Source organism: Diorhabda carinulata, chromosome 7 (genome assembly GCF_026250575.1).
Source record: "Diorhabda carinulata isolate Delta chromosome 7, icDioCari1.1, whole genome shotgun sequence".
Taxonomy (NCBI): domain Eukaryota; kingdom Metazoa; phylum Arthropoda; class Insecta; order Coleoptera; family Chrysomelidae; genus Diorhabda; species Diorhabda carinulata.
This window is the reverse complement of record NC_079466.1, coordinates 672645-698695: the sequence shown is the minus strand read 5'-3', so window position 1 is coordinate 698695 and position 26051 is coordinate 672645. Positions and strand designations below refer to the sequence as shown.

The 26051-nt window shown below is 31.4% G+C and overlaps 1 protein-coding gene across 3 annotated transcripts in view; it reads left to right on the top strand.

The window, feature by feature from the left end:
• Window positions 1-3655: 3655 nt before the first annotated feature.
• Window positions 3656-26051, top strand: part of LOC130896214 (A disintegrin and metalloproteinase with thrombospondin motifs 7) — a 40970-nt gene continuing 18574 nt past the window's right edge. The window contains exons 1-2 of one of the 3 annotated variants that reach the window (XM_057804151.1): window positions 3656-4000; window positions 10575-10689. In XM_057804151.1, coding sequence (XP_057660134.1) covers window positions 3989-4000; window positions 10575-10689 — 127 coding nt within the window. In that variant the 5' untranslated portion in view covers window positions 3656-3988. Of the gene's footprint in view, window positions 4001-10463; window positions 10690-26051 lie in introns of all 3 variants that reach the window. The other 2 variants (XM_057804153.1, XM_057804152.1) reach the window with 2 other exon arrangements.

The window sequence follows — 26051 nt, the reverse complement described above, 5'->3', positions numbered from 1 at the left end:
TATTCATTGGATGTGAGGCGTCAAATAAATATTGATTGCGAATAATTTGAATTCAGTATTTCCTAACAAATGATGTAAATGGCGAAAAAAAAAAAAACATTAACATCAATAATTGACCCAGTTATTCCATAAAAACCAATAAATCATTTCATCCCTTTATGACCAGAGCGAGTTGTGGGTAGAAAATATTTTTTTCAATTTGCTTTGTAATTTTTGGAAAGCTTTAATCTTCACATAGAATTTTCATATAAAAATTTATATTAGTATATAAAATAACTCAGTCATTTTAACAATAAGGCGCCGTTGAAGGTAGCAGAAGTTATTTTAAACAGTATTTTTGCTTCTTCAACTAGAATTGATATACTAGGTATATAAATAAGTAACTTCTACACATGGATTTTCTTCTGAAAAAAAAAATAGAAAGTAGATATTGAATTCAATATTTCCTTCATTGTTACAAAATAACTAATAACGAATAAACCAGTTGATTATAAACTACTTTATTTATTTATATAAGATAGTTTTTTGTTACATAATTACTTAAAACCTAACCCATAATCATTCTCTTGTGGTCCCTTTGCGGTCTACCTACCTGTTCAAATACAGCGACTCATCGTTTGATCCCTTTGTTTTTTACTTTATTTAAACCATAATTTCTGGCACAAGCTGAGAGAAATCTAGAGAAGACGATAATATATCGAATGCCGTTTGGTCCATAAATCTTTCTACCTTCTTGAATACATTTAATTTGGTATAATTTTGATATTATTTCGTATAACCAAACTTATTTTTTATAGTATAATAAACTAAAAATGAAATTAATCAGCAACGTAATCTGGAATGAAAATACTCGGAGCCAAACGCTGAAATCGGATAATTTGAAATGATGGTGGTATTTTGATTCATACACAATTGCTATGTTTGTTATTTGACAAAAAAAATTCGTTCTGAGGTAATGATTCAGAGTACATTATTGAAATAATTCAGTCTGCTTCTGTTTGTATAAAACTATTATCGGTTCTAACATATAATTCAATTACAATATTTATTAGAAACTCCAATTACCACATGTTTTCCTTGGTCCAAGCGTAGTTTATAGTATTCTAATTCTAATGGGGTGTCTTCATACTATTAACGCCACATTAAATTGTAGCATGCCACCACCTCTACTAGGTACTTCATCAACAACGTTCTTAATGTAATTGGCTCAATTAATTTTATATTCGCCGTTACTTCAATTGAATTATCCGACTATTTGAAGTAGGAACAGAAGACTAAATAAAAACGATTTGCTTCTGTGGCCATGCCATAACCTAACTAGCGAAACAGATACAATGCAAATGTTTGTAATACTAAGATACAGGAACGTTCATTTAATAATAATTATTTATGCAAAAAGTGAGTAAAGTAATACTTTTTTTCACGAGTAGGACGGTTGGGCAATTCCTTCGAGTGAAAAAAAGTCACTCGGAGTTTCATTCAAAGAATTTTCTAGGTTCGTAGACTTGAAACAATTCAACAAAACTTTTATCAATTTTTATTTTGTATTGGTAATATTGAAAGTACAACTGTAAGCATTATTAATTTGTGTGAAGAAGAAGTTACTATTGGTACTTGAATTGGCAACATTTAACGAGTTCAAAGAAATAACACAATCTTTAGTTGTATTAGTACTTATTGGATTGTTGGTAGGATGGTGAACATTTACAATGTTGCCTGAAGTCGAATTAGTTAAAAATTAGAATTTATTTTGTTTTTTATTAAGTCGTCTACGAACCCTCCGCAACTGTGTTGGATTTCCACCCACCGTGCTTCTTCAATTGAATTATATCACTACCGGAATCCACTAATAGAGACGCCGAAGAGCGTCTAAATATGTTGCGATAAACGAGGGAATTTTTTAAAAGGTTTTGATACCTACAGCTTGGGGTTTGGCCTTTTTTAATTTTATACTGCAAAAGTAAATGATCTGTTTTGATATTTGTGGGTCGTTGATTTTTATATTTTTTTAGAAATCGACTCTACGGTACTTTCTTTACGCTTTTTGACCGATGCAGAAATTACATTATTTATGAATACAAATGAATGAAAAATAAAACGTGAATATTATAACGGACGTAGAAAAAATATATTATTCATTCACCATACATAGAACATCACTTTTTACTAATAAATAACGAATGGATCTCCCTTATGTTCAAAAATTTTGGGAACATTATGAATTATCTGAGAATGTACTACGAAGGCAAACGTCCAAAGGCAACTCTTGATGACTCTAAAACGCGAAAAGAGACACTATGTTCTAAGAGCTGATAAATGTCATCTAATACAGCTCATACTCAATGGTAAGTTCTAGAAACGCCGTAGAGTAGAACAACATTCGTAGCTCAGAAATATCAGAGTCTGTACCAGCTTAAGAAGGACCGGTGAACTTTTTCGCTTGACAAAGCACCGTAGAACTTTTGCCGTGGTTATCTCCGTACAAGGCACAAGAAAGAACAAGCAGCGTTGTTGTACGTTATTTTCAAATAATTTTGTTAATTGATTCTAACTAGGTCATCCAGAGATGACTAGTTGATAAAAGCAAAAGTGCCATACAATATTTAGAACCAAAAAAATAATTATAATCGAAACTAATTGAGTAATACTTATCCAAAAGGTTCAAAACACTTGGCAGTCGCCGTATCAGTAGAGTCGAGCAGTCCAATAATCACCCTACCTTCCAATTGAAACTGTTGCAGTATTATTATTAATCTTGGACACAAAAACGTATTCTGCACAGTCTTTCCATGATGTACGATGCTTTTTTCGTAACTCTCCGAAGTCTCTAGTTCGATGTGAACTGAATAATAGTATCCTATAATAGAGTATCTGTGTTTTATGTAGTAGGATCGTTTTTAAATTCATAAATACCAAGAGATGATGAATTATAAACTAAAAGTAGTCTATTACTAAATATTGTTATAGAAATAACTGTTGTGAATATGGAAGAATTGTTTTCCTGTATAGTTTGTTAGCGATAAAGCTCGGAAGGAAAGAGGGATCAGGTCAGTTATCTAGACTATAGAGGACTTAAGATTAAAGACAAAAAGATACGAAAATTTCTAAAGCTACCATTATAATCGCATGAAAATATATAATGAAAATGTGTTGAAGGTTGTAGGTTTGTATATATTGTCAAACTTTATTATTAATTCTTTTGAATTTTGTGACAATAAAGGTAAAGTAATAAAATATAGTAAAAACCTGGGTAATGCTTGGTGATGTACATTGTTTTTGTGTGACAATAGTTCCAGCAATCCATCATTTCAATACAGAAACCGATAAATCTCAATGGAAGTAAACTTTCTAATAGTTAAGTTTTTTTAGAAACATTGCAAAACATCCAAAAAACTAAGCTAACATTTCGATTTCTAATATTTAATCTTCTATTGAAAAACAATAATAATAATTAGATGAATGACTATAAAATCTTTATTTAAATTGTTGTTATATTTCTCAATATTTCAAAGGCTATGAATGAAAACAAGAAGAAATGTAAACCAAACGACACTTTAACGAAACGTAGTTGTAGGTGTAGTCATTAATTCTGATTTCTATTGGTGGGTAAAGTCTATAGGCAGTAGCGACCGTCCGAGACATGGTCCATTCGGTTGGGTTGAAACAAAACATTATCACCCATCTCTAGAGGTGAATCGGTCTCGAGAAACAAGTAGTCTGGTCAAGTGGTCAGATCAGATATTCTCTCAACTGTGTCTCTTGTTATTTGCTATTATTTAAAGTTAGTTAGGTGCGCGTGACAGGTGCATTTTGTTTTAGTTTTTTTTTTCCGGTACGAGAACTATATGGCGTTTCCGTTTTTCGTTTGTTTTGTCTCTTTATCGACGCCCGGCTGATTGACGGCATGCGATTTGTTACACTGTGATTTGTGTCAGTTTATGTATTCGTATTGACAAAAATGACACCGACGTCATTAATTATATGAGTTATGCTACGAACGGTAAACAAAAAATGATTAATATTAACTATACTCTGCCTGGTTTGAAAGGAGAAAAACCCCATTTAACTTTTTTAAAAAACTCACCTATTTGTGCAGCCTCTATTTGTGAGATATGTAAACATATGTTTTTAAATATAAATATGTATTTAATAAGAGTAGAATTATTTTCTTCTTCTTCTTCTTTCTTCTTCTTTCTTTCAATTAAATTTTGTGATAAAATTTAGTACAAATGTTGAGGTTGTACAAATAAGTATCTCAAAAATCTATAATGATAAAACTTGTTAAATTGAAAACTAAGTGATCCATTAAGAATGTTACAACTGTGAGACTTCGAGGTAAATCATTTTGGCATAAAGATTGTGAATTTGGAATCTCACCAAGCATTTCTAATAGTTTTGTCACTTCGGTAAACTGAATCGTATTTTCTATGTGATCAATTATGAGGAAAATTGGGATAGATTGTTCAGTCCAATATGGAAAAGTCATAGTTTGATTATTGCTTCTTTTCAACACTTATCACTTACGAAAATCGTTACGAATTTCTAAAAGCTGTGACAGATAAAAACATCCAAATCAATAAATAATTGAAAGGAAGTGTTGCTTACGAGATGAAAGTTTATAGTTTGTAAAAAAGGATCATAGATAAATTTATAACTTCTCAATTATCGGGTAAAGGTAATACTAACTTATACATGTGCATACGATATTATCTACGAAATCCATTATTCCTGCATTTTATATTCTATTATTTGATAAAAAACTCAATTCAGAAGAATAAGCGTATGAGTACCGAAAACTATTACAATTTTTTTAATCCGTCTTTTTTGAATTACCATGAGTTAACATGTGATAACTATCTTATTGTTTTAATCGAAACCGTTTAAGAAATTGAAACGAATTGTTATTCTAAAATATCAAAATGTATACCTCTAAGTATCGACGCCTTTTTCGTATTCTGCATCGGCCACTCTGTGCTCTGAACCATTAATCATTATGTATCTCCAAAATTATTAACTTGATCATAATTTTTCAGAAGAGTAATATTATTAATAATTAAACTGTCTACAATTTTTTTATGTTCTGTATACTTTTGATGGGTCAAGAGTACCCAAAACGGAAATTTTTGAAACTTATAATACATCATTTTACTAAAAATTTGAAATTTATCATGATCTAGGATCTTTTTAAAATTTTACTCTCAAGTGTAGTCATGAAAAACTGTATATTGTGATTTTGTGTTCTCGAATTGACTTTTATTGCACAAAAAGCATCATCATTACAATATTTGTAATAATATAATATGTCCAATAAGAACTTTTGAAATGACAATTTTTTCGTAGGTATATTATCGACTTTAACATTTTTCACGAATTTCTTCAATAATATTAGAGTAGAAATCAGTTTTGAATCGAATATATTTCATATATTCCATCAAGAACGGACATATATCGATTCTTATATCTAGAATTCGTTCCTTTCACGTAAAATTTTTACTGATTTAATAAACCCTGTCGAATCCATTCAAACCTTTTCGGAAACAAATTCAATGCTCTTTCTATCAAAATATTTTCCATACATCAGCTTCTTCATTCATTGTCCTGTAGAAAATCGGGATTAAATTCAAATAAATGTCCATCAAGTGCACAAAAACGTTAACAACTTAAATATTTCGTGATGTTTGTTTATTACTATTATTTTATTGTTTTTAGAAATACACGACATTGGATTATCACAAAATATACTTAAAATATGGTTTTCTTAATTTAAAATGTATTTTGACAGAACATTAGTTTCAAAGAACCGGTGAAAATTGACGTTTCAACCTATTTCGGTCTTTTTTAAAGATTGAAGATTTTGACGAAACTGTCTCAAGAAAACTTAACATAAATACCCCATTCTTTATTCGTTGTGTAGATAAATAAAAAATTCAATTCTTCCCATAAAAAAAAGTTCAATTCAACAACAAAATAATAATTTTTTTTTATGTCACATTACATAAAATTAACAATAATATAATTAAAAATAGCATGGTATAAAAAACTAACGTGGTCCTTAAGATATTTAAACTTCAAATCATTTAATCTTATTTCATATTTAAAGCTCGTTGTACTTTAAGTACAAATTTCAAATTTCAGTTGATTATATCAAAAAACGAAGCCCATGTATGCCTGCCTTAATCTTAAATGCGCAGTATTATTATAACTCAAATACAATAATCACACATTAAGATAATGTAACTCAAACTAGCTACTTTTTGATTTGAAAATATCTTTTAAAAGCACTCTTCATTTTAATTAATTTGTATTAGATAGATACTTCATTCAATCAATCACCCTCTAGTTCATGATTGGATATACTTTACTATCGATTACTGCAGCTCGAAAGAGCAGGAAAGCAGCATTTCATGGCGTTTCTTTTGCAACTGGATGGAAATGTTCCAGATCAGACAACTCAAGATAATATTAAGAGTACAGACGGATTTATCCATTGGCGGGACATCAAAAATCTATATTATACAAAATTATTACCGAAAGAATGATATTTTGGATACATAACAATAATTTTTACGAATATATTAGTCAGGAAATTAACTAAGAATCATATAAAAGTTGCAAATTTCTATATGCACGGTAAAACTAGTGTGAAAGCACATATTTTATGGAAAGAGTAAGATATCATACTGAATTTCCTTCAAATGCAATGTATGATATAATGATAACTCTTGTTATTTTAGCCCTCGCGACACAGTTTTTATTTTCAATATAAATTCTAAACTTCTTGAAACATTTTCTCCCCCTCAGCGACATTGTGCCATCTATATCTTGAAACTGTCAACTAATTTAATCTAGTGATGTTTCACATATTGATTTCGCTACACTGTTTTACATCCATAACTTAATAATGCACATACATCATTACGGAACATTATGAAAAATATATTAAAGTGATTTATAAATTGATAAATGTGATCCTTGCGCTCAATCCACTTCGAATTACAAGTAGAGCCAACGATTGTTTGAGCGGAAAGTACGATCTCAATACGAAGGTTCTTACAACCTACCAATAGGTGGCGTTAATGAGTTGTGGCACATACAGTGGGTCGAGAGATAATGTGGTAAACGCTTAGTCGCTTTCTGAATATTTAGTACCCTAACTTACACAGACATAGATTCGGCTATCAGTGATGTGGCCAAAAGACTGTGTTTGTGTGTAAACAAATCTGATTGAGTGAAAAATTGATATTTCACTGTAAAAATAACAAAAAAAAGTTAGTTTGAAGATGTGCTACTTTCCAAGAGTTCCAAAAAAAGGGAATTGTTGAAAAATAACTTGGTGGAAAAGATTCCGGAGATTCAGCTGCTTTATGGGAAAATATGATGATCTATAATATAAAAAAAATTATTTTTTATAGCTTCAAGATAAACTATTGATTTTTCATACAATTATTGTATTATTGTATTTGTTATTCACATTTATAAAAAAAAATTCTGAATAAAAATTATTAATTTTCACACGAATTATCATTTTGTTATTTTATTTTATCCAAATTCTCTGGTTAAAGATAATTTTCTGATGAAACAATTTATGAGTCGAAAACTGCAAAAATAATCATTTTTAAATGAATAACTTCAAAAACATACGTTTTTAAATAAAAGATCAAAAATTAAATCTTTTGGGTCATCTAGGATTGGCCAATTGGTTTAGGGTTATTTGGGTTAGGTTTTATACACTTCTGATTTCAAATGCATTTAACTCGCTATTTGAATTTGGCGCCTAAGCTGATACTGAATATGGCGACCTATCTGTCACACTGTGTTGTCTCGACCCACTGTAGTGGCACAACTGTATTTGTGAATCATCCCGTTTGTTATTGCGAAGTAAGTTAGAAATCGGCCATGTAAGTTTTTGATAGTAAACGTTCAAGAAAAGAAATTTTGTACAATAATGGTGAAGACTCAAGGTGGATGAATTATTAGGATTTTAAAAAAGGCTTCATTCAATAACAATACATAGAATCGCTTCGTAATGAAGCAACATCAGATAAGCGAAGACTGGTTGGTCAAAATCGGTTGTTAATCCAAGAAACATCGATGTTGTGCTGCGAAAAATGATTAAAGAAGATCGAAATGTGCCTCACAGTCAGATAGAGAAATCTCTTAGCAAACTGTATACTGTAATACAATCGAATTTGCATGTGTAATAGATATGTTCCAGATGGATTCAGCTACCATAAAATACGACAAACATGCGAATATTTGAAGGAGAAAATTATCGAATTAATGTTTTATCACCTAACAACTTTTCTTGTTACTCAATGTCATACAAAAGATGCGCGGACAGCTATTTTCATGCAACTTGGATGTTGGAAAATTAACGATTGTACCCACAATAGAAAGGGCATTGAAGGTATAAAAATATTTTGAATCAAGTTATAATTTTGTTAAATAGAGACTCAATACTCAAAATCAAAAGAATACTATAGAACATACAATATGAGGGCCGTTCTTTTCCAAACTCCAGTCGCTCCGTGCAGACGCTAGGTGGGCAGAAGAAAGCGGGCATGCGCTGTAGGCGACTGCGAAGATCTTGCACTACAAACTCCGCCATTGTTGACATTCAGCCGTCAGTCGGCGTTGTGCTACGGCCACGTAAACATGTCCGCCATTATTGATTGTCCGGCCAAGTGTGAATTTCGAAGTATGAATCGTTTTCTACAGGCTGAAGGCGATAGTGCTGCAGAAATCCATCAGAGAATGAGTCGTTTGTATGGGGAACGCAAATCTGTCGTTTCAGATGAACTGGTTCAACGAGTTGAGAGAATGGTTAAAGAAAACCGCAGATTCACCATTAATGCTTTGTCTACGAAATTGTCAAAAGTTTCAAGGTCTGTTTTATACTCTACTTGATTTTATTGGCGGTAATTTTCTTTGAAGAAGGTATTGAAAAGCTTGTCCACAGATATGACAAATGTTTCAATCTCTTCTGTGATTATGTCGTAAAGTAACTATAAGTGTACTAACCGTTTGGTAATAAAATTATTGTTTTATATGAACTTTATTTGTAACCTATCGAAGGTTGAAAAAAAACGGCCCTCGTATATGTATCAACTACTGCACTACTCGTATACTACATGATGCTCTTTTTTGGTGAAAAATAAAGTGTCAAATTTTGAAAAAGTAATAACTTTCATATAAAGTACAATATATAATACAAATTTCTTTCGAAACGTGGTGGTCTTCATGTTCAAATTATATATTTTGAAAAAGTTTTTTATTGACTCCCAAAACTCCCCAAAAATTGTGAAAATCAGGTCTGACAATCGCAGTTTACCTATTTCCCGTGGACTTTTGGGAATAGACTTAATCAGTTTGGGAATAACTGGCAATGCACGATTGCCTTTGTTGGTAGACATGAATATGGTCTACCTTATCTGAGAAATAATTCCCCATTAAGAAGTGTAAAATAACAATCCTCAACTTGATAATTGACATAATCAATTTTGCTTTTCAGTATAAAAGTTTAATATATAAGTAAGAAACTGGAAGAATATTCTTGTTAAGTGATACTACGAGCTCCGAAAATAACGAGTGCGCAAAAATACTTCACGTACGAGTATCATACAATATTTTATCTATGACCACATTAAAAAATACTTTCCGTTGAAAACCGAATTATAAATTCCAGTTATGTTTTAACCTAACACATAACATTGATGAACTTTTGCGTGTAGTTTTTTATTTTTTAAGTGTTACTCCAAAAAATCGCTGTATGACTGCACGTATCTTTTTCTCAACTTTTCCGGAAGTAGGTTTTCAGGTACATTGCACGCAACTTCAGGAGTTGCACTCCTCTGATTCTTCTTCCATGTTTATTTAGCTTAAAACTCAGTGTTTTATCAATCAAAATTTGAGGAACATTTATCGAAATGACGATGACTTTTTACAACAAAATTATTGCAATTACAGAACCTTTGACAGAACACAAAATTATCTAAGGTAACTTGCTAAATATGCGATTAAAAAAAAGTGTTATAATGGTTATTTCATTTAAATAGCATTGTACTTTTTCGCACTCTTTTAGACGTATGTGTAATATGCAATTTCCTGTATTTATATAAGTTTTTAAATGCGTAATTTTGATGGTGGTCGTAGATGAAAGTATTTGAGCGTATTGTCAAGAAATTGATTATCCTTGAGAAAATGATGATTTTTTTAACTGGTGTTCATTAGCTTACAGTTTTGAATATCTTTCCATTAAACCACTTTGATCTTATAATCGAAATTGCTTTGATTTAACTGTGGTTGCCAATTTTCAAATTTTCAAAAATTACATTTTTTGTTTCTGCTTTGTAGGTTACGAATTTCGATTATATTATTTGTGAATCGTTCAAATTCAAATTACCAAATTCACATTCTAACTATGCCGCCAATTGCGAATTTATTATCAACAATCGCTTTCACAGTTTTATAAACTACAATTTTATGATCACTTAAAACATGAAACTCTCACTAAAACGCCTCAAAGACGATAACTGCAAGTGTTAAATATTTTTTAAGTTTTTATTTCTTGGTAGTTAAGTGAACATATATATTCGATGAGTGGACTTAGAAAACCCTATAAAGGGAACCGCCATTGGTTCTTGCTTGTTTCATTGACTGTTATCAGTGCTGCGGCGGCAGAATACAAAGGTGAGTCATTCCATTCTGTATTTTATATTAAAAAAAATCGTATTGTAATTTAACGTAGGTACCTAGTTTTATAGTCGCTATACGAGATAAATAAGTAAATGTAGAAAAAAGAAAATCAACATGAAACAATTACATTTCGTGATCTTACTGTTACCTTTTATTTATTTTAATACGTCCTGTTCAATTGAGGAAATGTTGTCTATATTAGGACATATTCTTATTAGAAAATTGGATTTTGAATGGTCCTTATATGAGGAAGTAGATGAGATCGCAAAATTTCTTAAATGTATCGATATGCATCCTTAAAACCCTTCTAACTCCTCGTTTTTGTTATCACAGAAATTGGTCTCTTCAATGATAAATAAGTAGATGTAGAAAAAAGAAATCGACATGAAACACAATTACATTTAGTGATCTTACTGTTACTTTTTATTTATTTTAATACGTCCTGTTCGGATAGTTTGGCTATATTAGGACATATTCTTATTAGAAAATTGGATTTTGAAGTGTCCTGATGTGAAGAAGTAGCTGAGGTCGCAAAATTTCTTAAATGTATCGATATGCATCCCTAAAACCCTTCTAACTCATCGCATTACAAATACCCTTCCATGATGCACTTAGTTGCTATTGCTATTTTTGATGAGAAATGATCTCTTATAGAGAATAATCTCCAGTTGTCCTGCTCACTCTTGCAGTTTCTGTGGCTCTTAGTGATCTACATTCCTTTACAAGCAATTTCTAAAAACAACAATTTCTCTTTCGAATCTAGTGCTGATAATATGATTTGTTTCAAGTTTGGATGCTACTGAGACGCAAATTTCGCAAATTTCTGTATTCTTACATCGCCGGCAATTCCAGTAGATGGAACAAAAACAGAAATATTCAACTACTCAAATTCTAATCTTGTATCAAGATTTTCATTTGAATATGCATGTGGAATGTTTTTGGATTAAAATAATATTTACTGGGTGTTCAGAATTCAGTCAATGCTTTTTTCTTTATTTCACACTCAGGCCTACGCTATTAGCTGCTGCCATTACAAATCGACCTCCCACTTAAGGACCTTTTTTTCATATTAAGAACACTCTATTCACATATTGTCATTGAATTACCTTAAACTCTTCTATGTTTAACCTTTTAGTTGTTTGCCAAGTCTTTTTTCTAATATATTTCAAATCTTTATTGGTGGTTTAAAATTAATATCATTTAGTTTATTTCTGAAATAGAAAAATATTTCCATTCACTACAACTTGCCAGTTATCTGAATATAAAACAAATAATCATCTTAAACGTGAACTATTCTTGCAATGTTCTTGATTCGGCCCATAAAAATTTCTCAAGTCATATTTCCCAGACATATAATGGTGCCAACGATACTAATGTTTTCTTATCACTTCTGTAACTGCAAATAAATATTACTTACAGCATCGCATGGTCAGCAATAAAATGCGATATAAATTGAATGTTCCTAAGTATTCAGTGGAAATACAGTCTTGTTACGACCTATTTAAGGCCAATTTTATCATTAAGATGTTTGAAATTATACAATAAATGTTTCCAAAGCTCTCCCGTTTTAATTATATCTAATTTTTTGTATTTCATTAAAACTTAATAATCGCATGTGAAAGAAAAATTTTACTATTAAATTAAATCTTTTGTATCATTCATAGAATCAATATTTTTATGTATTTGATTTTTGTTAAAACGATTGTTGTAGTTTTTGTTTTGAAAATTTGTTAATATATGTTAAATATATTTCATGGTTGATTTGTTGTGATGATCTCTTAATCCATTTTCCAAATATTTAGACATCTGTCTCATGTAAACAATCATTTCAAGGAACTTCACATATAATGTTACTTTATTTTTCAACTTTATAACTGGTATCGATGATTTACTTAATTTCTGTGGCCCTCCTACTACAATTTTATTAACCAAGTACATAATTTGACCATATAGTCACATAACAATCCTACAATGTTAAGAATGAGAAGGATTATCGTCCATAATAATTACCAGCGACAGATTTATATCATTGTTATGTAAATATCGATAATACTAAGGATTATTAATGACCCGTAAGTCTTGGAATATTGCAAACGAATACTAATAATTAAATATTCACGTTTTTTTTTCAATTGTTGGCATGTGTTAGTGTGTTAGTGTGTTAGTATGGTGAGCAATAAATATGAAAAATAATAAACAAGTACAAAATAACGATATAATGAGAATATATAGATGACACTTGAAAAGGTGATTGGCAATTTCATAAGACAAGCATGAAAACCTCAAATTTTGAGTTTTAAATATCTAGGAGATAACATTACAAGTAACGGGAACCTGCAATAAGAAGTGAAAGCACAAAAAACAGTAGCAGCTACATTATTAGGATTCCTTTTATGAAATAAATTTTTGAGGTATGAAAGCAAATCACAAATATAAAAACAACGAAAGACTAAACACCCTGTGTATTTCTACACCAGCACTATCTAAAATATCACCTTCAGATACCGAAGATGAACAAGGAGCTGTGATATCAGAATGACACGTGCTGTTCTAGATACCTAGAACTAGAAGATCATGAGACAATAGAATGAAGAATGAATAAAATTTCAAAAGAAGAGAGATTAAACGGACTGCGTTATATATTGTATAACAAAGTGACATGTTTTCAAATTGAAAAATATGACAATTTCACTGAAAAATGTATTTATTGTATTCAATCCTTTTTTCATGTGAATGAATACTACCAAAATAGGATCAACTAAGGAATTTTATGATGATGAAATGGACGATATTAATAATTCAATAAAGAGTATTGAAAATGATAAGAACAAAAAATACAAATACTACTTTATTACTAACTCAAAATATTATGAAACTTCATTGTTGGGTATCTCAATATCTAGTGAACCATAAAATTCATCCAAATCATCTCCTATGCCCATAATTCGTACTAATTGTTTTAAAAATTCTCAAGCATAAGCAATGTCAAAATATATGGAAAACTGATGGTCAAAGCGATCAAATGACGCCTAAAATTGGCGGTTAGTCATGTATGTTTTGTTGACCGACATCATTGAGCGCTTAATCAAAACATGGACAATTAGTAAATGGAGAAAAGACATTTAGCTCTTTTGAATGCTACTTTAGATCTAAGCTCTATAAGCTACTTATTTTTTCTGAGCTGGAATACACCTTTTAGGTATATGTACGCTGCGCGCTGGTCTTAATGTCGAGAATGGCGAGGAGTAAAACAATAATCAAAGTTCGATAAAGAAGTCTATATTATGAGTAGTTTTTTATTGAGAACGTAGCAGGGAAACTCCAAAGTGTACTAATTTCAATATATTTTCCGAGCTTTCGAATACTTATGTATATATAGACAATTTAGGACCATAGCCTTGTAATATCCAATTCTGAAGCTATGGACGTTTATCTCTCTAAGGTCTTCTTCTACTACTTCCCTCCACCGTTTGCTCTCTGGTATCTTCCATGCAACTTTTTTTAAGAGTCTGTATGCGTCGATTCGTTCTAAGTGATCCAACCCTTGTAACCTTGTCTTTATAAACGCGCTGATTGGTGACTCGTTGAAAAGTGTGTATATTTCATGACTGGATCTTCTCTCCCATCCTAAGTCTATCTGCTTTCAAGTTTCAAATTACCAAAACTTTATGAGTTTTGCAAAATTCATTCATTCATTCATAGACAGTCGCATTTAGTTGGCATATTTTTTGCTGCTTATGTATGAATTTCATAAGAAAATTTTAACTTTCTTAACAAAACGTCTTGTAAGCATAAAAAACTTTCGTCGGGATAAATTTGAAACAATCAAGAATTTCTACAAATTAGAGGATCTAAGAAAAGGTGATAATAAAGTAAATAATAGAATAAACTAACAAGAATAGTTTGTTATATTGGTAAATTCAAGGAGCAAATAAATAATTAATGAACAAGATTGGAATGGAATCAAAGAATCTTCAATCGAACTCTATCTTTTAATTTGTGTACAGTAATTAGAAAAAAAGTGTTAAACTTTTAAACTGTTTAGTGTCAATCGTGAATTAGTTATAGCCTGTTGTTTCTTAACAACTTTGTGTATTAAAAAACGATTTGAATATTGGTTTACTCGTAAATAAGAATAATTTAAATTCCTCACAAACGTTATATTGTAATAGGACATATTGATAACTCGCCTTCGGTATGTTACACTCCCACAGCGGGTCACGACGAATCATTTACAAAAACATGCTAAGAACATGCTGAGAACATGTCAGTTTTATTATAGGAGGTTCGTCAATTTTCAGGTGCGGAGAAAGCTTAACTATTACAAAGGGATTAATTATTATAAATTACGATATTTTTTAAATTATTTTTAGAATGAAATATTCTCCATCGTGTATTATTTAGAAGGATGAAGCAAAGAACAATCCTTGGAGTACTAACAGAATGGCAACGTTCCATGTCACGCTGAATTGGATTCAGCAAAAATTAATTTCAAAAAAAATAATACTATAAAAGAAACCAAAAATACAAAGATAAAGGAAGGGATAAAATTTATCAAAGACAATAGAGTCACAAGAATCAAAAGATCAAACTTTGATCATTCAACTTACATAGCAAAAATTGTGAATGAAGAGAGAATTATTGAAGTGGAAAAAAGACAAACAAATTCATAACACAACAAAAAAGAATATGTTGGAGTAATATAAACTACCAAAACTGAATTAACGATTAGGTACAAAAAATTAGAGTGGAACGTTTGGATAAAGATTATTCGAAACAAATCATATACTTTGATACTGTAGTAGTATAGTATTTCTTTCTCTTCTTAACCTTTGGGTGCAAGTCTCATGAAGATATTTCCATACTATTCTGAGCCAATATATGGCTAAATATATGTTCATCTTGATGTCTTGTCGTTGTAACCATTCTTTCAACTAAGAATATCATTCTGGTTTTCTTCCGGATATTCTAATTCTTGATCCGGTACAGCAAACTGTTGCTAAACATCATCCTGTCCTTCATCCTTCCATCCTGATTCGTAGTTTCTCAGTACATCCTCGCAGTCCTTGTATACTTCATTTTTCAGATTTATAGGTTCATTTTCTTTTTTTCTTTTCTATTTCGGTAGCTTGATTGTTTCTTCATAATTCTATACGTTTCCGATTTGTTCACTATCACCATCACTAGGTTTAAAGAGGTTCATAATCAATTCCATATCACTTCATACTACACTCAACTCTTCAAGCATTGCAGTAAATTCGTTTGGATTATAAATTATTAATAGCAGATCGTACTAGTGAAATTCTGGGGGGAAAAACTATTGGTACTGGGGTAGATTGTATCCCTTCGATTGACGCCTCGTTCTATTTAGATTTTACAGTGATCTTATAGAACAATTTAATAAACTACTGGCTCTTGAAGATTCTAGGATTGGTGCTGGTAGTCTAAATGGTAATCTAAAGATGAAATCATCCAATCTTCACAATGTTCTGTCCATTAAATGAGTTTAATGTAGCAATGCGTTGTTCTTCTAAAATTTTTCTTCGAGCAAAACATAACTTTGCTAAATATCTTATAATTTTATACCAATATCCAGTAAAACTCCTCATCCAGGCGTATCAGTATATAATTTAACACTAAACTTTATACTACCCTGAAATTTTTAATCGCATCTACGAGCATTGTTTCTCTCACTAAAATTTCAGTCATTTTGTACTTAGTTTCTGTTCAACAAGTATCGAGTTGTCAATATATGATTGGGTTTAAATTTTTACGCCTATGGGAATGAAATAGGAGCTAGGAACTGTCTAAGGAGACAGAACTATTATTTGGAAGGGTTAAACAGCAACACTGCTGCAAACAGCGTATAGAATTGAAAAATGACCGATGTAAAATGGAACAAATTATCTATGGTCTGAAACTTTTAAGACAACCATCGTATGTTCCCTTTAGTTGGCATATTAAATTATGTCGCAAATGAACCCTGCATAATAAATAGAATTTGTTTCCACCGTATCGCTGATTATCTCATTCTCTTTTCTACGTAAATCGGAACCAAGTAATTTGAATAGCAAAGCAAAAACCAATTACTCTTCGAGGGATTTACATTTGTGATGGGAGTACCAAACAGGTGTTTCGATACGTCGGTACCATAATAACAGGTGTTGAGTGTTGTTCTAATTGAAATTTCAAAAAAAAAATCTATTAAATAAATAATTACGTTTAATATGATTCAATGTTTGATTCTTTGCATCTATATAGAAAGGGAAGAATGAATCGATGATTGAAATGTAAGATTGTTATATTAAAAAAAATTATTGATGCACCAAGGATAGAAAACTGTCAATTATAAACAATCTATATACATATATAAAATATATAAAATATAAATCAATCTCGAGGATGAATGTATATCGTGTGCAATTATTGATATTAACTCCTCCTGTCGAAGTCAATCAAGAGACAAATTTTCATTTTGGGTACCTATTGATGTAGATTAACAACAGTATTTCAAAAACTTCTTTGCAATTATTTCATAGGAAATTGATATATATTTCAAGGACTGTTGAAAATTACCTACCTCCTAACTTATGAGAAAATTTCTGCGGATTTGATCAAGTGAAGTCGAACAGATGAAGTATAAAATTCTGGAATGAATCTGGTGTAAGCATGGAGATAATTAAAAAATACTGTACATCGCCGCTACACCCTCACTTACAAATACACTGTCTGGCGTGCATTTCAATAACCAAGTTATGGATTTCAGAGACTGAATTGGTGGAGTGGCAGTGTGTTCAGTATGAATGTCAGCAACGGTTTTAAAAATTTCAACTCAGATATTTGATGAGATCACACTGAGTTGAATATCTGTACTGATTACTTTTTTTTAATAGATCCTTTATTGGCAATCTGCAATGTACTAAATATCAGAATAATATCCCAAGAAATCTTAACTCTATGAGTGTTAGTTTGGGATATTATGCTTAATATATCATTTCTGGTTTCAATGCTTACTCGGAAACAATCTACTCCATACTCTTGAAGTTTTTCGTCACGTTTCTGTCTTCGGCTCTTCAGCTGAGATTGGTACAAGAGTTCTAAATGTTTGTGACTATTTTCTTAGTAGCTCTAAATCATCAGTTTCTTTCAGAGGTATCGTCTGGTGTAAATTTAAAGCGTCTCCTCGCAGTGCGATAGTTAAGCTCATAGCTTTTTTCTTATCTTACCAATTAATCATTATAGCATCTGCTTCAAACTGTTACACTTAATTAGTCCATGACGTTTTACCGTAATACGTTAGTGCATTGACTGTCAATGTCTTCTGTCTTGAGTTCCATATGTTCGATCTTCTTTTTCTTTTCTCCTGGAATATCTCGTGTTTTTAAATTTGTTATTTTTTCGTCTAGCTCCTCCATTCTTTCTCCATCGTTGTCATCTTATCCGATATGACATTTATTTTCGACATCAGCGGCAATGTCATTTTGCAATAATAAAATATCGTCCTTTATGGTTGAAATATTCTCCTCCATAAAAGAAGAAATACCGCTCGACATTTCAGAAATCTTTAGATCATATTAGCAGAAATATCGTTCTTCATAATGTGAAACTTTTCTTTCATGGCTGAAATCGACGAAATTAAGGTGGAAGCCTCGTCTTCAGATAGAAACGTTTCCTGGATCAAATCCGTTACTTTTCAGTGCCACTAATTCATCACTCTTTTTACTTGACGTTTCCAGCTCACTAATTTCACATTCTTCTTATTTAAACAGTTTTTTTGAGTCATCAATTTATTATTTATTTTATTTACGTAATGTACTAACTAATCGCTATCAGTTACACGCTAACTCTTTACTAACACTCAACGCATTAAACTATCCATCAACTTTAAACACACCGAGCTGTTGAATGATCTGATTTATTCAAATATACCGTTTATTTTACTTGGCATTATCCCGATGTGTTCAATATGACAAGTGACAAGAGATTCGTTTTATATACACTATCATCATATTCTAGTATCTTCGGTTTCCTGGAAGTCTCTAATTTACAGTAAAGAAACAAAAAGACCCTCTTAGAAATTGTCACAAACACGTAAACGTGTGCATAGGTCACAAAAAATCAGCAAAACTTCCAAGATATGAATAATCGGCACATTTACCAAACTTAAAATTCGACTATAACATATTAGAATAAGATCGAGTTCTTGATCTAGATCAGTCAGCATTAGTTTTGTGATAGAAATTTGAATATTTATTCATTTTACTCATAAATTTCGATTACCCTCGTCTCTTTGTCCTTTTCACTGATTTTTAAATACGCGAACTTATTAGAATTCAAACAACCTATTAGCATTTGTTAACGAAATGGTTGAAGATGAATTATTGCCTCATTATTTGTCAATCCTCTCCGTAAATACGCTGCCCGGAGTAATTCAATCATATAAAACACAAGAATTATTGACTACTTGAGGCCATACGAATACGAAGTAGGTACTCAATATCTGATCGGGTACTAGGCACAATCTTTATAATGTAAGAAGGACCACCTTGGCGTCTTCTTGGTCTGTGGGCTGATAGCATCCGGTGTTACATTAACAAATATAAACGGCGATGGTTAGGTGGAAGCTGAACGACAAATCTTCACAACGAGACAAATTTATCATTCATATTATTGTTATTGTGGTTGATTTTAATAAATAAACACAAGGTATTTAATTTGGTAATTCTAAATTACTTTATCCGTAACATATAAATCAATTTCTTTTCTTATTTTATTCCTTTTAAGAGTATATTGAGCAAGTTTACTAAGCGAATATAAATTGCTAACTTCTAAGAACAATCCAAATCGTTTTAAAAGCTGTTCGAGGATCTCTTTAAACTTTAAAATATGAGAAAAAGTTCTCGAAAGTAGGTATATGAAGAAATATTTTATAATTTTATGTTTACAGCCTTCCGTAAAGAATATTGTGCTTCTTTTTGTGTCATTTCAATTGGTTTTCTCTACTCGCCTTTTGATAGCTTGAATTTTCTCGAGTAATTCTATTATACGAGGTATTGCTCAACAAGAGCACTAGTTTTACGCGGGAAAACCGAAAAGACCTTGAGTTACTGAGAGAAAAGTTGACTTGTATGAAACCTTATTGGATCAAATATTCATCTAACCATAAGTATCTATGATGAATGGAGAGTTGAATATGAAGATTGTAACATACAATTTTCACACAATTAGTAGCAAAGAGAGGACTTGACCATCCTGATTTTCCCTATTTTATTTACATTACATTTACATTAATGAATTTTCTCTCCTCAAAACGGATTTATGTTGCTCCTCAATCCCTCTATCTAATTGATTATAAACTTAGTTCTTTTTCTTGAAATTGAAATGGAGAGCAATTCAAAAAAGTGTGACTAATCAGTTGAAAGCTATACTACTTTCAGTGATCCTGACAGACGTGTCGGATAGTCTCTTCTTCAAAAATTACGAGAAAAGCTGCCAAAGATATTTATTTTAATAGGAGACTCGCCAATTCTCTTAATGTTTCATTGTGAATGAATTTCTACTTAACTTGATAACCTCAATAATTACTTTGTGAGTGTAGCCAGAAATTTATCAAATTATTTAACTCCTTCTCATGATCCGCTTTCATATCTCCCTGATGCTAATGCTAAAAATGTTTCCAAGTCTGCCCGATTGCACATTAAATCACCTCACCGCTTTAATTAACGTTTCAATTTAAGATGGTACTTTTCCCCATTGCCTTGAGATGGCTGTAGTTATACCTCTGCATAAAGGAAAAGATAAAAATCAAGCATCGAATTATCGCCCAATTGCACTCCTTCCCACGTTATTTAAGATCATAGAAAGATTCTATTCTAATAATGTCTACTCTAGCCTAATCAGCCAACACTCCATCGACTTTCGACTGAGTTAATCATAATATTTTAATCAACAAATTGCAGTACTATGGTTTCAGGGGAATACATCTCGCCTGATTCAAATCATACCTTACCAACAGAAGTCATCTTGTAAAAGTTGAGATACAACGATGTCTTCTTGTCAGCCAATAGAATGTAGAGTGCCCCAAGGCTCAGTACTAGGCACTATTTCGTTTTTTATGTTTATAAACGACATCGCCTATTATCTGGACATCAGTGGTAAAATATGTCTATTTGAAGACGACACTCTTGGAGCAACCCTGATCTCACGACACTTCATACGACCATATCTAGTGACCTAATCAATCTTCTCTGTCTCAACGTTTCTAAAACTAAAGATTTATCATTTATCACCCCTGAGGTCGTTGAATCTTACAGCTTGATATGGACAATTCCTTGAAATTGGACTTACATATTGCCGCCTTATATAGGAAATTGAGTTACTCCTGTTTTGCGCTGAGATCAGTTTCCAAAGAGCTGATCCACCTCCTTAACAGTCTATTATTGTGCCCTTATTTAGTCGTATATCCGATATGCCCTTCCCTTCTGGAATGAATCTTCAAACCACAAAAGTTAGCTTAAAAGATTAAAAAATCTGACTCTTCCTTCCTTATTCATCTTTGAACAAGGAGCATGACCTACCTACTCCACGTTCAGAGTTAGTAAGGGCTCAACATTTGAAAATGCAAAAAAATGCACAATCACTTGCCAATTGAAATCAAATCGATATCAACTTTTCCCGCAATCAGCAATCATTTGAGGGCATGTTTACTGAAAATTGCCTCATACTCTATAAACGACTTGTATTCTAATAATAATATTTAATTCTGGAAATGCTGCATACTCGTCAAATTTTGGACTAATTATCTCCTATTACCCATTGTGGTTTTCTTCAGTATATTGAAATTTTATTTTATTTGTTTCATCTTTATTTAGTAATTTTTATATTTGTTTTTTAGTTTTTCAAGATTTTGTCTACAAATGGTAACAATTTTTTGACAATAAAGCATTTCTCTCTCATAGTTGCCCAAAGAGACCACATCGCAGAAGCTACTATTTAACACTGCTAAATTTCATTACTTTTCTCACGCATTTCGCATATTTTTATTTAACATAGTTGTTACAGTTACCATAGAAATAGCATTATAGCGATGTCATCGTTATCTACTGCTGATAGATGTATGATAGTCAAGAAAATATAATACTGTGCTGACAGGATCCATACGTCGCAATTTTGGTTCACAGATTATGATTTTTTCTTTATAATTAGGAGTCGTAAACTGAAAAGCCGACCTCCATTACTTTCTTCAAAGGTGGTATAATCCAAAAACAGTTTGATAATATTTATTTTGCTGAACAATAATTTATTCACAACTTTTATCTAAAGTTCATTATTTTCTCTTATTATGATATGAAATCTTATACAATTTGTTTGAGTATTGATAATTTGATAATTTATATACATTTTTTCATTTTAGAATGCTGAGAAGTTGAATTTAATCATGCTTAGAATATTCTATTCGTCTACCTTTTCGCCTCACCCTGAATTCAAATATGATTATCATGCTTCAAAAACAAATCTGTTGATACAAATTTTCCTTGTCCTATTAATGAAGTAATTAAAATAATATCGAGTATCTCAAGGTCATCTTCAAATCATTACGATTGCAGGTGTGATATTAAAAAAAAAAATCCTACTTACCGGAAATCTACCCACCGATGCATGAATTTGCATTTATTAAAAATTTACATGAGATTTCGGGAACGCAATGAATTAAATTAAGGGATTAACGACTTGTAGGGAAAAGCAGTGCTATGAAATATCATTCATAAATACTTTGGGAGTTTTAACGAAGCATAAATTGGAGAGAGGAGAACAAAACAGAAACTCCAGATAAATAATGGAAATATAAAAGGAATATATGAAAATGTAAAAGAGATGGCTTAAGTAGACCGAAGAAGATAGACAGAGTTTAGGATGGAAATGGGCTTTAACCAAGGACGTCACTTCTACATATATTTACTAACCATTAACTGAATGACAAAAACAATTAAGATATTGAGAAAATTGACGGATTAATAGGAGGATGGTAGTAAATCAAAATAGAAATATGACGAATTAATAGCTGAATTATATTTGTAAGTCATTTTTACAAAAGATCTTAGCGTAGACATAACGATAGCGAACAGGGTGAGAAAAGCCAATCAAATATATTAAGTTGACATGAAAATGAAGGTATACACCTTGACAACACTACGTAATAGAATCAGAGATGAAACAACCAAGAAATATACCAAGAAAAACCAATAGAAAAGAAAATAGTTAAAAGTTGTTAAAACCTAAAAATAAAAGTGACAGAAGCAAAAAAACAGATGGATGAAGAGGAAAACTTGACTAGTAGCAGAAGAAAGTGGGAGAAAGGTGAAAATGAACCGAAAAGTAAATGAATTGGTAAAGGATCGGAAAGCTCGAATTGTTGATTGCACTATTTTTTATTACAGTGATATAATATATATATATATATATATATATATATATATATATATATATATATATATATATTGATTAAATTTATATGATAAGACTCTTAAAGAGCCATTCCGGCACTGTTTGCTGTATATATTAGAAAAAAAGTTCAACAGTTTCCTGTTGTCATATGGTAGAAGTTCTCAAACTTCGTTCTAATGTTACCGAAGTTTCTTAATGCACGAGATAACATCACAACTTCTGAATAATGATATATCTAATACATATTATATATATTCGATAAACTGGTGTTGAACTCGAAAGAGGATAACGGAAATTTTGAGAATTTTATTTCTTTTATTAAACATAACCAACAGGTGCCAGTCATTAAAAGCTCGTGTCTTGTTAAAAAAATATCCCAGATAAACAATTGTTGTACAAAATAAAAAAAAAATAAGTGTCAGATTTCAATTTATAAATAACAAGATAGAAATCACGAGGTGAAAAGTATATTTATTGAAAAAACATGGAAAAAAATATTGAAACTCATTAGGAGAGGATTATTGAATGTCGTGAGCGCCCGTCTAACGGCTGAATATGAAAATTTTATCTACATTGCGTCGCAAAATTAATCCATTTTGCAAAAAATTTTAAACATAAAACTTTTGATATTTTTCAAACAGTCATTTCGGAGCGACGGATACATTTAACTTTAGGTGGTCATATTCCCAGCGCTAGACAAAAAGACAGATATCTGACAGTTTCAGAACAAAAATTCAATAAATAAATTGTGAATATAATTAATATTTACATTTTTTCTCGAAATTCTTCTACATTGATGCTCTGATTTCTTTGATTCTCAATTAAATTTTTTTATTGTGAATTATGAAATCTATTCAATTTTATATAAATTTGGATTTATACATCTTCCAAACATAACTCAAAATATTGGAGAGTGGGCTATAAAAGTGTGAATTGAAGTTTCTATGAAAAAATTCACCAAAAGCATCAATTACACGTTTTGTCGTACTCAAGTCCATTGTTATTTCTCAAGTACTATTGTGAACAAAATCCTCAATAAAGCATGAATCTACTCCATTCGGATGTGGATGTGGCATTCCACAAGTCCATTATAACTAACGGCCATCCCCAGACTCTTGTATTAACCTGTGGTGGATGTTAGAAACTGACAGCTAATTATTTCCATTTCGGACCAAACACTGCTTGCACTTTGTTTCATAATCATTTCAAAGTCGTAAACAATTTGAAATAGAGAAACCTATTTTATTACAATAAGGACCATTATCTACTGTATGTATAGTTAAGAACTGTGTGAAGAACCTTACATTAGTATGAAGTTCCATCAACATATATTGTAGGACGAAAATATAAATATGTCATGATAATACTACATCTCCAGTCAATGACGAATAAAGAATGTCCCTCCTTGTTAGTCGTAAAATCGATTTCATTCATAACAGCTTGCATTATACCAACACTCACAATTACACTGTCTGACACGCGTTTCGATAATCCAGAGACTGGAGGTAAACTAAAACCCAATGACTTGACTTACCTGTTTTATACTAAATTTCCCACCAGGGAAAATTCTCCAGCGGGAAAATCTCCTTGGCGGGAATCAACAGAGTGAAGACTACATAAATTGAAGATGGGGAAATTTTAATCTCTTTTGATGTAAGTTCATTATTTTCCAGCGTGCCGATCTCGCAGACCTTGGAGTACCTTGAGGACTTACTGAGATCTCATAAGTTGGGAGCTGATGTAATCGAAGAATATTTACAGTTAACAAAAATATGTATCGAACAAAATTATTTCTAGTACGAATTCTACAATCCAGACGAAGGATAAGAATTGAGCAGCCTATCACCGTTTATGGCTGTACCGGTCATTTTGAAAAGCAAATCAGTTTAGATTTTCATTGTTTTGCCAGTGTATGGTAAAGATATATGGTTGATATTTTTGCCATATCATTTTGTAGCTCAACTCCAAATAAAGTTCACCTATGAAATGGAAAATAATGGACAGTTACCGTTTTTAGATACTGTAGTAATTAGGAATAGTAATAGGCTAGTATTTGATGTATTTAGGAAAAACACCACTACCTGCAGGTACATCCCGGCTGTACATTGCTCATTCGATGATAACTAGTTTCGTAAATGTTCTATAATCGCATACTGGACTAGGTTCTATTGAACGGTTTATTTTGAACGCTTATTTTTGGATTTTACAATAATAATGTCCAATAGCTCACATTTATTCAATAACCATCCTCTAAATTTATTGATTGATAGTCGACAAAATCGTAAAACCAATTCACCTAAGCTTTTCTCGAATCATCCTTTTAGCATCGGATATTGATCGTTTAAGAGCGACACATACAGTGGGCCGAATGATCGAATAGCGCAAATCTCGAGATATGCCAATAACTGTTTCTTTATTTTGGCAAAACGTCTACTCAAAATAATGCACGATACACACCAATAATGTCTTCATCGTAGTAGTGAAATTTTTTTGCTAAAACAGTTTATTATTCCCATCATTCGTGTGGCCCGCTAATGTTTTCAATAGCGTCCCACTGTCTTCTACCCTTTAAGGATTTATTAATAGCCCGATGAAGAGAAGTGGTCTGGCACGGCGGTGCCAGAGCGGAAAAAATTCCATATTCGAAAGTACTGATTTCGATTATTTACTTTGTCACTATATAAGTTACAGGATCTAGGAACAGGATGATTTTTCTCTGTTTCAATTCAATTACCAATAATTCAGGGTCCTCTGTCAGAATAATTGAAGTAAAGACCAAATTACAAACTACTCTAAATGAGTGATGAAAATTATCAATTTTTTTTTCTCAGTTATGATGATCATCTGAGACCCACTGGGTAACAACAATACATAAATTACAGCACTTTACAATGTTATAAGTTACGAATTTT